At 35.7% G+C, this 15,088-nt stretch overlaps 3 protein-coding genes across 7 annotated transcripts; 2 read left to right on the plus strand and 1 right to left on the minus strand.

Moving 5' to 3' along the window:
* The first annotated feature begins 91 nt into the window (after positions 1-91).
* Positions 92-2,744, plus strand: LOC116133417 (14-3-3 protein 7). Its single transcript, XM_031419118.1, has 6 exons — positions 92-430; positions 806-893; positions 990-1,099; positions 1,313-1,461; positions 2,020-2,054; positions 2,509-2,744. Exons 1-6 carry the CDS (start codon positions 126-128, stop codon positions 2,521-2,523), a joined length of 702 nt encoding a protein of 233 aa, XP_031274978.1. The 5' UTR covers positions 92-125; the 3' UTR covers positions 2,524-2,744.
* Positions 2,745-6,721: 3,977 nt separating this feature from the next.
* Positions 6,722-8,554, plus strand: LOC116133416 (uncharacterized hydrolase YugF). Of its 4 annotated transcripts, none has more exons than XM_031419115.1 (4): positions 6,722-7,488; positions 7,654-7,746; positions 7,828-7,880; positions 7,978-8,554. In XM_031419115.1, exons 1-4 carry the CDS (start codon positions 6,859-6,861, stop codon positions 8,135-8,137), a joined length of 936 nt encoding a protein of 311 aa, XP_031274975.1. In that variant the 5' UTR covers positions 6,722-6,858; the 3' UTR covers positions 8,138-8,554. The 4 variants fall into 4 exon arrangements, with proteins under 4 accessions (XP_031274975.1, XP_031274977.1, XP_031274976.1 ...); XM_031419117.1 differs by having other exon boundaries at positions 8,093-8,554; XM_031419116.1 differs by having other exon boundaries at positions 7,828-7,895; positions 8,093-8,553.
* A 1,579-nt stretch (positions 8,555-10,133) lies between these two features.
* LOC116133426 (probable protein phosphatase 2C 10) lies at positions 10,134-14,939 on the minus strand. Of its 2 annotated transcripts, none has more exons than XM_031419129.1 (6): positions 14,618-14,939; positions 14,416-14,531; positions 13,489-13,728; positions 13,107-13,383; positions 10,566-10,720; positions 10,134-10,443 (listed from the first exon to the last, which is right to left on the minus strand). In XM_031419129.1, the coding sequence occupies exons 2-6, from the start codon at positions 14,452-14,454 to the stop codon at positions 10,303-10,305; spliced, it is 852 nt and encodes a 283-aa protein (XP_031274989.1). In that variant the 5' UTR covers positions 14,455-14,531; positions 14,618-14,939; the 3' UTR covers positions 10,134-10,302. The 2 variants fall into 2 exon arrangements, with proteins under 2 accessions (XP_031274989.1, XP_031274990.1); XM_031419130.1 differs by having other exon boundaries at positions 13,489-13,725; positions 14,618-14,937.
* Between the last annotated feature and the right edge of the window lie 149 nt (positions 14,940-15,088).

A 15,088-nucleotide genomic window follows, 5' to 3' on the forward strand; every position in this document is an offset into this window, starting at 1 on the left:
TTGCAATCTGATTAATGAGGCAGAATTTTTCCGAGTGCATATTGATGGCTAAAGATTAGTAGTTTTGATTTTGGTGTATTTGAGTTTTTTGTGAGTTTATCTCATTCGACATTCATACTTTAGAGATGGTCGAAGCCATGAAGAAAGTCGCCAGGTTAGATGTGGAACTGACTGTGGAGGAGAGGAATCTGGTATCTGTGGGATATAAGAATGTGATTGGGGCTAGGAGGGCCTCGTGGCGGATTTTGTCTTCCATCGAACAGAAGGAGGAGGCCAAGGGGAATGAACAAAATGTGAAGAGGATTAAGGAGTACAGGCAGAGGGTTGAAGATGAGCTTGCAAAGATATGCAACGACATATTGTCAGTCATTGACAAGCACCTCGTTCCGTCATCTACCACTGGAGAATCAACTGTTTTTTACTATAAGATGTGAGTATTGTAACATTGCCTTCATTTCCATATAGTTTGAGTGTTGCTTTTAAAAGAAATACCTGATGCTGATACGGAAGAGCAAAATAATCCATTTATAGACACTGAAACTTTCGAGAATAAATTTCAATTAACTTGACTTTAAATGAAATTGGATGACCATTCTTTGAAAGTTATTTTTTATCAATATAGTGCTTAAATAATGGGGATTTTAATTTTCTACCATGCTTGGATTCTCATTTGGTTGTATCTAATTGAGTTTTCTTGTCTTACTCTTATTTATATTGGTGTACGATACTTGAGAATTTTCTTTTTTGTGTTTTTTTATGCAGTATGGTGCCTTTTAGATCCTTATTTTTACTTTTTATGTGACAGGAAAGGAGATTATTACCGTTACTTAGCTGAGTTCACATCTAGTGAGGACCGTAAGGAAGCTGCAGATCAGTCACTTAAGGCTTATGAGGTATGTTCAATTCTTCTCCTCCCCCTCTCCATCTTTTCATTTAATTATTTTGTTATAGAATATAAAAGTGGAGTGTTGTTTTTGTTTTTTACATAGGCTGCTACATCTACAGCAAGTTCAGAATTGCCCCCTACTCATCCAATCAGACTTGGCCTGGCTCTGAACTTTTCTGTTTTCTACTATGAGATTTTGAATTCACCCGAGAGGTTAACATGCGTCTCTCTCTCCCTCTAGACACACCAATCCTAGTTGAGGAGTTTGTTTATAAGGATGAATATGCTAAGTTTCTTTTTCATTTTGATTATGCTTTCAAATATGGTGACCCTTGCTTACATATTCTTAGACAAACCTAAGCATTATAGATGTCATTCTTGCTGTGGCTGCTGCTAATTTATGTCAACTATGTTCATGTTTTATAGGGCTTGCCACCTGGCTAAACAAGCATTTGATGAGGCTATTGCAGAACTTGATAGCCTCAATGAAGAATCCTACAAGGACAGCACACTTATTATGCAGCTTCTCAGGGACAATCTCACTTTATGGACCTCAGATCTGCCTGATGATGGAGGTAAATAGTTTGATCTCTTTCTTTTTCCCTCCTCCGCTCACTATCCTCTCTCGGTCTTGAGTAAACAAGCCTTGTGTCAACTTCAAAATCATATTTTTTCTGGTTTTTGAGTGCATTTTTTTACTTTTAGTTTACTGCTTTAATTTATAAAGATCTTTGATTGCAGTCTTCTGTAGAAGAATCAAGTATAAAGGAAAGGAAAAACATGAGCAGATAAAAATATAAATTTTTGGTGGAATTAAATTTGCATTACAAACTAATTTTGTGCTAGAATTTTTTTTTTAATTGATCACTTGCAGTGCAGATGGTCTTGACTTGATCTTGCCATCTGTCACCAGTATATCTTGTTGGTTCCTTTTCCTATTTGTGATTTTAGATTTCAGAATTTTTTTCCCCTCAGTTTACTTTAAGAAGCTTTTCACAGTTTCTTATTTATTTTCTTTTTCAATTTCTTTTGCCTCAAAATTATATATAGATTGCGGAAGTTTTTTTAGAGTTCTTCCTCAGTAATGACTTGTGTATATAAAAACCAATGATGCATTCTTTTGATTTTGTTAGGGGAGCAAGCTAAGGGGGATGAAGTTCAAGCAGAGGTGAGAAGATTAAACCTGAAGTATATTTCATAGAGTAATTGATAAGCTAGACTTATCACGTGGTTGGCATTGAGTTATGAAAAGTTGAAAATATCCATCCTGTACATGGAAGAAAAAGACAATTATTTTTGCTACTACTTTCTTGGGGTTATTGCCTTTGTGTTATATTGTGTGTCAAGAGCTAATGTCATTGATAAGTTAAAGAAAATGCCAACTGTGTTTATCATGAACCTTCAATTTTAACTGCGTATTATTTAATAATATTTATACCGGGTACTTTTAGCAAATATATTGGCGATAAATTTTAAAGATAAACTTCCATATTGTGAGGTACTTATCAAAAAAGATAACTTTCAGATTGAGTTTGACAGTTATCTAGATGGCTTGGGTTGGGTAATTTTGTGTTTGTAAATTTTATTCGCTGACAAACTACTATTGGATATGAAATTTGCAGAGTATGCAGAGTTAGTCGGAATGGAAAGAGCAGGAGCTTCAGGAGGGGAAATGGAGCTGGAGTGACCAGACATCCTTTTCTAGTAGTAGTGGTACTGGTATAGGGATTTTAAGACCATTTGCTTGTAACTATCTGTTGTGTTCAAAGATGTTTTAAGACTACTGTAATTTGTTATTTTCTTTTCAAACATAATTGAAGTTGCTACTTCCATGCTATTCAAATTTTAGCTTCCTAAATTTGTGGGCATTTGCTTCCTTCATACTACTATTCGTATGGCACATGCTAGAATTCCAGCTATTAATCTCGGTAGATTCTTGAATTTACCAATAGTAGATTTCTAAAGCTGATATCTGTTCTCTTTTTATAAATCTATTAACGGTGAAAACAATTATAAATTAACGTTAAACTTGTTCTGGAAGTCATTAAAGCGCAGGAAGCCTCAAATCAAAATTATGCCCGTTGAACTCATTAACACTGGAACCCTCACACAGTTCAAGTTCGACATTCAAACACATGAAGAAACAAAAAGCTAAATAAATACAGGAGTTATCATTCCTTATAACAGAAATTACTTGCATATTATCCACTGTAGACCATATGTAGTACAGTTCTCTATTCTAATTAACATAAGTTGAACTTCAGAAGTTTATAATGACCTTGCTGCTTTTTCTCTTAAAGAATGTGTTGCAGATAGCTAAAGCAACATCCTTTGCGCATCCCATCAATGTTACTTTCACCTCGTTCTGTTTATGGTTGGACGGATGGCAAGGGCGAAAGCCTCTTATAGACATGTCTAACTCTTTGCAGAAATTTTGATATTGTTCTTCTTCACTTCTTCCGTTAATCAACAAATATGAAGGCACGTCATGGATTGACGTTCGGCTCCACTCCTCAAATATGATACCACATTCACGATGGTCTAATCCCGCCATCGCAAGAGCTTCAATGGACATTGTTGGATGTTGAATACCCGAAAGAGGCACCTAGCAATTTCTCAAGCACTATACTAAGTGTAAGTGGTACAACACTTTAGGTCAATAATAAAACCTACAATTAAAAGGAGTATAAATACTAAACGTACTAAGTGTTTGTTATGTATACAATTAAACCTAATTTTAAGCTCACAAGGTATTATAATGTGACTGTGACTGAAAAACGAATTGGATTTTAAGATAACGTGGAATTTTAAAATTTAACTCAAGAGGTCAACTCTAATTCAAAAACCAAAGCCTAATTCCAAGTTTAACAGGACTCTATTTCAACTTTCAAATTTTTAGTTCTCTTACTTATCACTATTCCATAAACAGCTGTTCTATCTCACCTCTTCTAACTTGAAACCAAAAAGAAATGTCGGTCTCGCTTGAAGCTTTGGCAATGGCCGGTGCTGATTATCTAGAGTGCAACATTGATTTTGAAGAATGGGAGCGGATGATGATGGAGCCTCCATTGCATTTACTGGCAGAAAACTTTGTCACGGGAGACAATATTTGCAACCGATGCAAATTGTGCTACATCCATTCAAAAATATATAGAGAAAATTTTGATGATGATGATGACGACGATAGAATCCCCAGAAGAAGTAAAATAAAAGTTGGTTGTTATGGGAGAGTTGTTGGAAAAGATGTATTTAAAGGAGGGTTAAGGTGGATAGAAATGGCGGTGACAAGAGTATCACGAATGTTTATTAAAGCATTCAAGCCTAAGCCTCGCACAAACAAAAGGTAAAAGTATTACGCAACATAAACTAACATCAATTTGCTAATGCTAATGATGTGCAGTGCAGGAAGTTGAATAGAGAACTTCGCGTTAGTGTCTGTCTTTTGCTTTTCTAATAATGTTTCGTGATAATTCACTGTACATACTATTATGTTTTGTTCTTCAGTCATTAATTTGTGTTGTGTAATGTAAACGTTTGTATGTTTTTCTCTTTTTCTCTTTCTGTGTTCACTATGTTTGAGAACCTATCAATTTTTTTTTAGCTATAGTTCAATGTTTCACAGAATGATGATTTGAAGATATAAGTTTATTTGGAATTAATAAATTACGAAGGGTTGGATTAAGGAATGTACTTATGATTATTGTCCATTAAGGATAGAGTCCAAATTACATAAATTCAACATTATTCATTGATGGTAGTTAATATACATGAATATTAGTGCAGAATCAAATCAGTGCGTTTTTTTGTTATTTTCTATCCAAAATGCAAATTTGTTTTGCTATTATGAAAATCTAATTTTATTTTATTCAACTATTTTTAAACTTTGATAATTTATAAAATAATAAAAATACCCCTACCTACTCATATTTACCAGATTTCGACCACCACCATAGAAAGATGACCGAAATCTATCATAATGGTGCACTATCGACTAGATCTGGTTAGTAATGCACCGATCTATCATTTTTCGATCAGATTTACGACAAAAGATTTGGCTGTTGATGGCCAGATCTTTGGCTGTAGATGGCCAAAGATGTGGCCGTCGTTGACGATCAAATTTGGCCAGAAAATGCTATATCGGTCAGGTCGTGCACCATTACAACAACTTCCGGCCACCCTTCGGCGGTGGTGACCGACTGCCGACATTTAATGGGCAGGTGGAGATATTTTTGTTAATTTTCAATGTTTTATCGGGGTGTTTGACTAAATTAACAAACTTAGAGAGTGTTTTTGTTAATTTTCAAATCTTACCTCGTAATAACCACCCAACTCAACTTTTTCAAAAATCTACCAAAATAATAAAACAAATATTGCTTGTATCATATCAGGGGTTTGGGTTAGGATAGTTATCTAAAGCTAATAATTCGGGATATATATTCTCTATCCTATAGATACAATGTTTATAATACAATCTTACAAACTTTCTTTCACAATTCTAATGTGATAACTCATAATTAGATGGAGGGATCCATAGTGAACAAATATAACCCATTGATAAGTTAATCAATTACAAATTATCACGTTAAAATTATGATATTAAGTTATAAGTGCAATATTGCATAGTTTATATATCTTCATCTTGTTACTGGAAGAGGAAGTCATTACAAGAAACTTAATATAATTAACATCACATATTTACTACTATCTATCAATCAATTGGGATTTTTTTCCTAAAATCATAAACGACAAAGCACTATCATTGAATGGTTAAAAAAGTGGAGATCTAATCAAAAGAATAAACTGCCAGCAGCATGATAAATAAGACTGGAGGCCTATTACCACATATATTTTTCATGCCTTTTTGCTAAATCAAACCATCCGTTCCAATCTACCATATTCTCACCTACCAATCCGAAAACGGCTAAATTTATCTGCCCTGTCCATTCTACTCTCTTACCCAATACACACAAATACATACATATATGTATGTATGTTTTCCTATTAGCTATTGTGATGATCAAGCTTTGCTTGATTTTGGCTTGCAAATATAATAAATACGATGCAAAATCTTTGTCCAACATTAGTTTGAGCAGTGTTGGGTAAAATAGTTGGCATTAGCTATTCGTTCTGAGTTGATTATTGGTAGTCTATTAGTAGCGGGACCAATGTGTTTTGGGTGGAGCTATTGTCTAGCCAGCCTGCCCATTGCTGTCCATCCCTATGGGTTATGGACCTGATCTCACCGGCGGACTCCTCGATAATTCCTTCTACCTAATCCTGGAAACCTCCATCAATAACCAGAATAATTGTGCAAATACAAACCACTCATCTAAACTTGCAGAGCTTAAATTACGTCAAACAAATTGAAACAATCATTCATCATCGTCACCATGTCAGGACCCCACACTCCCTTTCATCAATTAAATTTTTTTTATCGTTCATACCGTCACTTGTGGTTGTCTATATACTTGTATTACCCTTCTATGTATCTCTTTATTATTTGATGTTTTCTTTTTTTCTTCTTGGTTTAAATTCTGCAGTGCTTAACATGTCCTTCAACGGAAGCACTTACTAGAGCTTCTACTTCATTGTCTTCCTGATTGGTTCTCTTACATCCTGCTGTCAGCTTACAAACCCTGCAATGCAGTGCTTAACATGTGCTTCAATGGAAGCACTTACTAGAGCTTCTACTTCATTGTCTTCCTGATTGGTTCTCTTACATCCTGCTGTCAGCTTACAAACCCTGCAATTATTATTATCTTCGTCACTTTTTGTCCACAAACTCACACACCATATCCAGATCCACCCACTATTAACCGCACGAGTCTGTACTAGTACAACTACAAGCATAACCACATGAACAGAACAAAGCCATCACATCACTCACTGCTAACTCACCAAAAACATGTCTAATACCTTCGTTTAACTAACTTTAACCCACAATATTATCCACTCACCAGAAAATTCTGAAAATGACCAAGTGCTTTAGCTTCACTGAAGCCAAGAACTGGTGCTTGAGGTCAACTTTCACCAGGTCCGGCCTTCGATCCACACTCACTGACCTCAGTGACGGCACTGTCATGCACTGTTGGGTCCCCAATACCCGGAATGACTCAAAACCGGATCTTCTCTTGATCCATGGACTGGGTGCCAACGCATTATGGCAGTGGGCTGACGTCATCCCTCAATTGATCCACTACTTCAATGTGTATGTCCCAGACTTGGTGTTTTTTGGTGAGTCCTACACCAGTCGGCCTGAACGTACGGACTCGTTCCAAGCTGAGTGTATTATGAAAGTGATGGAGGCGAACACGGTGAAGAAACTGAGTCTGGTGGGGCTTAGTTATGGTGGGTTTGTTGGATACAGTATGGCTGTACAGTTTAAGGAAAATATAGAGAGGGTGGTGATATGTAGCTCTGGGGTGTGTTTAGAAGAGAAAGACTTGAGAGAGGGGATGTTTAAGGTCTCAGATTTGGAGGAGGCTTCAAGTATTTTAGTCCCACAATCGCGTGAAAAGCTTAAAAAGTTGCTGGGCTTTAGTCTTTATAAGCCGCCACCAACGTGGTTGATACCTTCTTGCCTGCTTGACGATTTCATTGATGTAAGACCTCTGAAATGTTGGAATGGTAAACTTCCATTTCACTATGTTTTAATATGTCATAGTTATTATTTACCTGATGCGAAGATACATTTTTGGCCAAGATCAGTGCATCATTGATTGTGTATACTTCTCATATGTTCATGGCATATTTGGTCAAATGGGCAGGCAATGTGTAGAGAGTATGTAGAAGAGAAGAGGGACTTGATCCGAGCCATACCCAAAGACCGAAAAATCTCCAATATTTCCAAGATTACTCAGGTAGATTCTCCCTCATCTGATTCACTGGCATTAAGTTTTTCTAGTTAGTAGTCTAAGCTAATACTTTCACTTGTAATGCAGCCCACTTTGATTCTCTGGGGAGAATGTGATCAAATATTTCCATTAGAACTGGGGTACAGACTAAAAAGGTTATTTATCTCTTAAAATATTACCAGAATGCATTCGTTTCAGTTATGCACTTTCACTGAACTTAATACTGTTGAAATGCAGGCATTTGGGTGACAATGCTGAGCTAGTAGTAATCCCGAATGCTGGGCATGCCTTAAATATTGAGAAGCCCAAAGAGTACTACAGGCACTTAAAGTCTTTCTTGGTTGATTTGCAGCCTACTTCAATATCCCTTCCTTCTCAGCACCAAAAGCACAAATGATCTACTTCAAACTCAGCTATTGAGACAATGGCGAATACTTTTTGTGTGTTTGCACGTCTCAAGCTTAATCTAAGGGGCAGGGGAAGTCAAAACCAGCAATTAGACACGTCAATGATGCTTCTACTGACTGCTGCAATTTTTTAAGCCAAACATTTGGTTCTCCACACCATGAATTGTAAGTTAGGACCACCAAGGCACTAATTTTCACTTCATTGTCACTGATCCTATCCTCCCAACAGATCCAACAAATGAATTTAAGCCATTTCTTGTTACACTTACGTGCAAGTTATGTGAGCATGTTATTTCTAAGGTTCAAATCAAATCAATATTCTGTAAGACTGGGCAACTGTCCACAGTGCCCAAAAGATGAAGACCTGCTTGCCAGTCGTGATATATCAAATACAAAGTTTTCATGAACTAATACCCACAAAAATCTTCGGGCTATATATTACGTCAGCATATTAATCTCAATTCTCAAAGCAATGCGATGTTGTTTAACAGGTTTTGCATATAAAAATTGTGAAGCGCTGCAACAGAAACAGTGCACGTAGTTAAGCATATAATTAGAAAAGAACAAAAAATAAAAATGTTCCAAAGAAAGGGGAACCAGAGAAGCAAAAGTGCAAATAATCTGGTTAAAATGATCCCTTAAACCCTCTGGATTTAATATATGCCTCCAGAACAAAGCCATCAAGAAATAGATCAACAGATCTCAGCCCTTGCAGCCGAAAGGAGAGGCAATAATAATACTTAAAACAGAGTTAGCTCTCTAAATCTAATACAGAGCATGCGATAAACAGAGATGGAAAGCTACCGACGATAAACCAAGCTCTTGTGCTTGTAAACAACTGGTGGTATATATAGATAAAAACTAGTCCTAAACCCTAAAACCTAATTGCAAGTTGGGCTGGGCCTGAGCCTGGGCCTGAACAAGAGAACAGTTAAATAAAAACTAGAGGTTTTAATTTCTTAAATTTAAACACAATTTACTTTCTAAAATTATAAATTGGGAAATAGTTTATCTATATGTAGCAAAATTCTTTTGAATATTTTAATGTAAACTTACCCCTTATTTATATTGGTGGACCATCTGTAAACTTATGAGTTTGTTAAGAAGAAATTCATTAGCTCCACCATTTTTTGGTTCTAAAAGTTTATATCAAGTCCACCCTTTTATTGCTAGACCAGTTTAAAGCCAATTCAACAATGAAGCATGAAAAACAAGCCGAAAAGGAACCGTCTTCCTAATAGATTCAAACTAGGGATGAGATTGTAAAGATAAATAGACAGTTGGGATGTTTCATACGTAAACCAGATACAGCTAATCTGCTTCATCATAATGAATTGAGTCAGACTTTTCGAAACATTCAAGTCTAGCTCTCGACAATGGGGTTAGTTTTCAAATACTAATTTCAATTTTGATGGCTCAAGAAGTCAGAGTTTCGCTCATCAGACCTTGGTTAGCTGTTGTCTTTTCAAGGTCAAATTATCAATCATAATAGACTAGAAGAGCTTTGAATGAATCGTTTCATAAATAAGATGTGAAAGTGAAAGGCATCATGCAGTTCTACGAAACAAAGCCTACAACATGTTGTACAAATCTTATTTGCTAAATTGTTAAATCAGTCAAAATTAGGCTTTATCGTAATTAGAATCACCGGTCCGAAATGAGAATGTCTCCGCAGCCTCCCAAAAATATGTGAATCTGAAGGAACTGATCAATCTTCAGACTTCAAACAGAAAATAAAAAGAGGGCAGTCCATCCCTAAATGGGGTTAAAATGACTACACCATCAAAAGTTGCTCCAATTACAATCAAAACCACATTCTTCCACCTACTCACAGACGCATGAATTCAAAGATAATATACATCGGATTCCTAATTCACTTTCACAAAGAAATCAAACAATATCAAACACCAGAACCTAATCAATAAAATGACTTTACAGAGGGGAACCCTTTTCGTTTTTTTTTCTTTTCTGTTTTTTTTTCCTCATTCCTCTGGCAAATTCCACCTTCTGCAGATATCTAAGGATTACCCCAAGCGGTTATGGGTATTTTTTTTTTTTTTCTTCTGGTTGGTCTACTCACAGACTGGCATCCTCTGTCAAGAAACTCTTATTTCAGGTATATACTGCATCTGGCAGGAATATGGTTTTAAAGATTTTATCCCCTAAATCTAACGACGACGCAAGATATGTCATCTTTACTGTCTCTTTTCAATGCTTCAGCTGTTAATTGTTTGGCTGCCTTCTGGGGGTCTCTGATCTTTCTAGCAATATCAACAGCCTCTTGATTACTCATCACCTGGATTATCATGTAACAACAGGAAAAGTAATGTGGAATTGTTACTTACAAGGCAAGCATCATCTACACTATAGTTGCATTGATGGAAGAAAAGAAAAGAAAGTTGACATAAAATGGTTTACCTTCCAAAGACCATCGCTTGCAAGGATAAGAATGTCAGTATGGACGTCTATAGTGATGTCTTGTATGTCAGGATCTGATCGTAAATGTGATTTAAGGCTCTTGTCCCCAAAGGCACGAGAAACTGCAAGCTGCCCATTAACTCTAGGGACATCTCCTGATAATGAGATGACAATAACAGTAGATTTAATACTTAGTTTTAGCTCAATTGTGTACCTTATTTGATCAATTCAAAAACACCAAGAAAAGAATTCAGTTTCCCAAATTCAACACAGACAGAGAAGCAATTCTAGCTACAGAGCTCCCTTAAATTTTGAGTTGTACTTATCAAGCAGTAAATTGCCTAGGCATAACATGTGCACTTAATCACCAAATAACAAAAAACAGAAATCCTGAAATATCACAAAAAGGATTGATATATTCTGAAGTTTCATGTAAAGTTTAGGTTATGTACAGATATCATACAGAACTTGAGGAACGCGATGTCAAAAATCAAACATCATATAGATTGGGTCACAATAAATATTTAGTATTTTACCAAATTATGATCACAATCGCTCTAGTAAAAGGAAACATCAAATTCCTATTTCCTAATAAAAAAATGGAAATTCTGACAAGCAAGATTCTCAATAAATCCAAAAACACAGCCTGGAAAAAAAAAAATTAAACGAGGACAAAGGCCCAGCAGAAATTACTTGATCTTTTGAGTACACTCTATCCATAAATAGTCTAAGTACCAACTCTACTTGTTAGATCATGGGACTGCTACAATTGCAACAAATTTTTGGCTTCATCATCCATGTAATAGACATAATCACAGACTTCCAAAACAAAGTCCAGAAGACAGCACTGACATGATTGGGTAGGGAAAGAAAGGTGCACATTACAACATTCAGATAACATTCTTGGTAGAAGAAAAATAATGCACCCATGATGTAGACAGAAAACCTATAATAGCTATCAGAAATAGGTACCTGTCAGGCCTGAAAAATTAAAGACAGTTGAAAAACTTAAAAGTGAAGCGGAAAAGCAATACATACATATTAATTCGGAAAAAAAAAAAAAAAAAAAAAAAAAATCAGTAAAGCAAGATCCTACAATTAATACTTGCTAGAATGCGGAGGAGGAAATGGATAACATTCGTTTCTACTATAAGCTATTCAAATGCCTTTTGAAAATATGCAAGGGTCAGTTATTAAATGGGGTTATGTTGAATATTTCATCAGCAACTTCTACCACACCTAGTAATCTTAAATGTTCACCAAGTTATTCCTTGATATACTGCACTGGCTAAACTTGGGACCTTTATATAGATAGGTCATAGGTCTAAAAAAGAAAAAGAGGCAGAAGAAGCATTGATTTTCATCCAATCTCTCAAAATGTCATTTACACTCTTTAATACTTTAGTTATTAAAGCCCAAACATTATCAAATGAATAAAATCCACATGTGAACGTTTCTCATACTTATACGTGACCAGAAAAAAATTGTTATATGTATGAACACATTTACTCTTAAAGTCAGTAACTTCAGCAGCTTGAAGTTAAAGACGGAACACATAAATCTATTTTTGATAAGCTGATATTATGCTCATTAAAACCGCAGATTACTGCTAGAAATTTCAACCTGTTAGAGGAGGTTAGATGTCTTTCGTGAGCTCTCCTGCTGAAAGGCAGATCCAGTGATAGCTTCCTATCAGGAAAACTTTATAGCACAGTAATGTCCTCAAAACTTTCAGACAATGAGGATCAAATGTGAATTTTTCCCTCATATTTATTTAAATTTCCACACTATACAGAGTCGTGACTTATAAATTAAACAAGCCAGTTTCTTTCTTAGGCTGTTCTACTAAAATTCATAAAGCAACAACTTTCCTTCAGTCTCTTAACACTCCAGGAGACTTTCAAGGATTTGAGTTCTCAAACTCCAAAATTTACGCCAACATAAGCAGAAAAGAGTCGGAAATTGAAGGTAAAACAGCAGCAAAATAATGCTCAATGTAGGGAGTTGCAAATCAATAAAGTTATATCTCAAGACACAGAAGTTATCACTCCATAACCCAAAATATTAACCAAAAAGCCCAAAAGTTTCACACTAGCCATTCTGTGAAACACAGTGCATATATTATCTTTTCTTCTTTGGAATTTAATGTTGAAGTATTTATCAAGTGAATGGACTGCCACAAATCTCTTATCAACTAATCCAATCTCTGAATGCCACATCAAATCTTGGTAAGCAGATAACTCATTGAAGGTAAGAAAGACTTTCAGGAAGACATAAATGGGAATATAAAAAATTCGGAATTATTCTCCGTCCAGATAGACTTGACCAATACAAAAAGTTTCATAAACTGGAAACGGAGTCACTAAAAAGAGGCTATAAGCAAACAGACGATTAACGATAAATGACCAATCAATTCTATTTGTTAAAGAACATCAGTTTTGTATATATTAGATCATAAGTATAATTTATTTTATTTTCTTCTACAAAGATGAACAGATTATCAAACAATGAACTTTCTAAAAGATGGCTGCAGTTCAAAACCTGGCATGTTTGAGACAAAGCCACCCTTATTCTCAATGCTGCCTCGTTCAGTGTTGGGCTCATGGTCTATAGTCATCTGTACTGCCTGGCCACCACTTGATAGAACAGCTCGAGAATCTCCAACGTTGGCTACCCATAACCTTTGACCATTTATCAAAATTGCAGTTACAGCAGTGGATCCACCTCGCCCCAAGTCAGAACTGTGTGAAAGAATTGCTTGGTCTGTCTTCTCATAGGCTTTAGAGATAGATCTGCGGGGGTCAGCCCAAAACTCTTCCTAGAATTTTCATTAGTGAAGACTTAGAATAAACCATTCCAAAATTAAGGTACAACTAAAATTAAACTTTGTAGTTATTCTTTATAATTAAAAGCAAGATCCCACCTCCTTTAGGATATTGGAAAACAGATGCTTCTGTAGGTAGGAAGGTACACTTTCACCCAAATGGCCATCATAAATTGCAAACAGCCCCAATTCGTGTCCTTGACTCTGCATGAACTTTGCAACATGATAATCCTCCATTGGATGATTAGCTTTTCCTTTTACTAAACTGAAACCAAACTTGATTAAACCCTCATGGCTTCTTCCCTTACCCGTAGACGACGAGCGTCCTCCCACAAGCTGCTATACAGAAAACATACGAATAAGAAGATCTAACAGAGTTTAGAGGCATATATACAAACAGAAGACAGCAGCAATAGTTGGATTTTACTTAAAGGCAGGACTTTGCTGCCACTATTCTGGGAGTACTGGAGAAAGGTTGGGCAGAAAAAAAATAGAAGATTGTGGACACCTCTCCGAAAGATTGTTCACTTAACTCACTACTATCAGATGGATTTTGCTGGTTGGAAACGTGCTGTAGGTTCACCTAAATTAACTCAGGGATTCTGTTAAATTAACATAATGATTATAACACAGATACTTCATGCGCTGAACATCAAAAAGCTGAAAGTCATTAAATCATCATAACATCAAATAAAGGTTCACCCTTTCCTATCCAACACCGTCCACACTTCATATGAATGATCGAATTCCCTCGACAAACAAAAGAGGTAATTATTTAATCTCAATTAAATCCAATAACGGAAATTGTAGCCAACCCGAAGTTTTCAGAACCCTACTAAATTCAGCAACAGACGCACAATATCCCTCCAAAAAAAGTCACAAAAACAGCCCCACAATCAATTAAACACCGTTTTCGTCACACTATTTTTTACGCAAGCTAATAAAACATAACATATGAATAAAATTAAAAAAGTACACGAAATATAAGTAATTAATTAAAAAAAATGTACGAGGAAACATATTCACCTTGGAGTAGGAAGAATTGAAACAGCATAATCTATCCATAAAATAAAAATTCAGCGCACGTTCAACTCGTTCAACTAAAATTTCAACATCCAAACCCAGCTCCCAAAATTCACAATCTGCAACATCAAAACCAGAACCAGATCATTAAGTTAAACCCCCAAAACCCCATAAGCAAGCCGAAAACTTGGTATGGGAAAATTACCTCGTTGATCAAATAAAAGTTCAAAATGAAATTTAACTTATTCTTCTTCTATCAGTTGCTTGGTGGGGTTTTGGCGTTCGTTCTTCTTCTTTTTATTGTGTTGATTTGTTTGTGCAAGCAATTGAATAAAGAAATGATGATAAAGATGGAAGAAAGGAAAGGAGTGAGGAGGAGAACATTTAAAACCTTTTCTAAAAGAGAGAAAATATATTTATATATTCATAAAGAGAAAACGATTGTGTGTTGTTGAGAGAGAGAGAGAGAGAGAAGGAATAGAGAGATTTGAGTTGCTATGATGATTTGTATAACCGTTTTCTGAGTCTTCCCAGTAAGAACAATTTTATACTAAAACAAAAAAGGGCTGCCACAATAGTAGACTCTCATTCTTCTTTCATGTTGACTTTGCTGTGTTTTACTTTCTAAAATTAAGTCTCTTCCTTTTTCTTTGCTTCCTACTATTTACATTACTTT

This window comes from Pistacia vera, unplaced genomic scaffold (assembly GCF_008641045.1).
Source record: "Pistacia vera cultivar Batoury unplaced genomic scaffold, PisVer_v2 Contig27, whole genome shotgun sequence".
Classification (NCBI taxonomy): domain Eukaryota; kingdom Viridiplantae; phylum Streptophyta; class Magnoliopsida; order Sapindales; family Anacardiaceae; genus Pistacia; species Pistacia vera.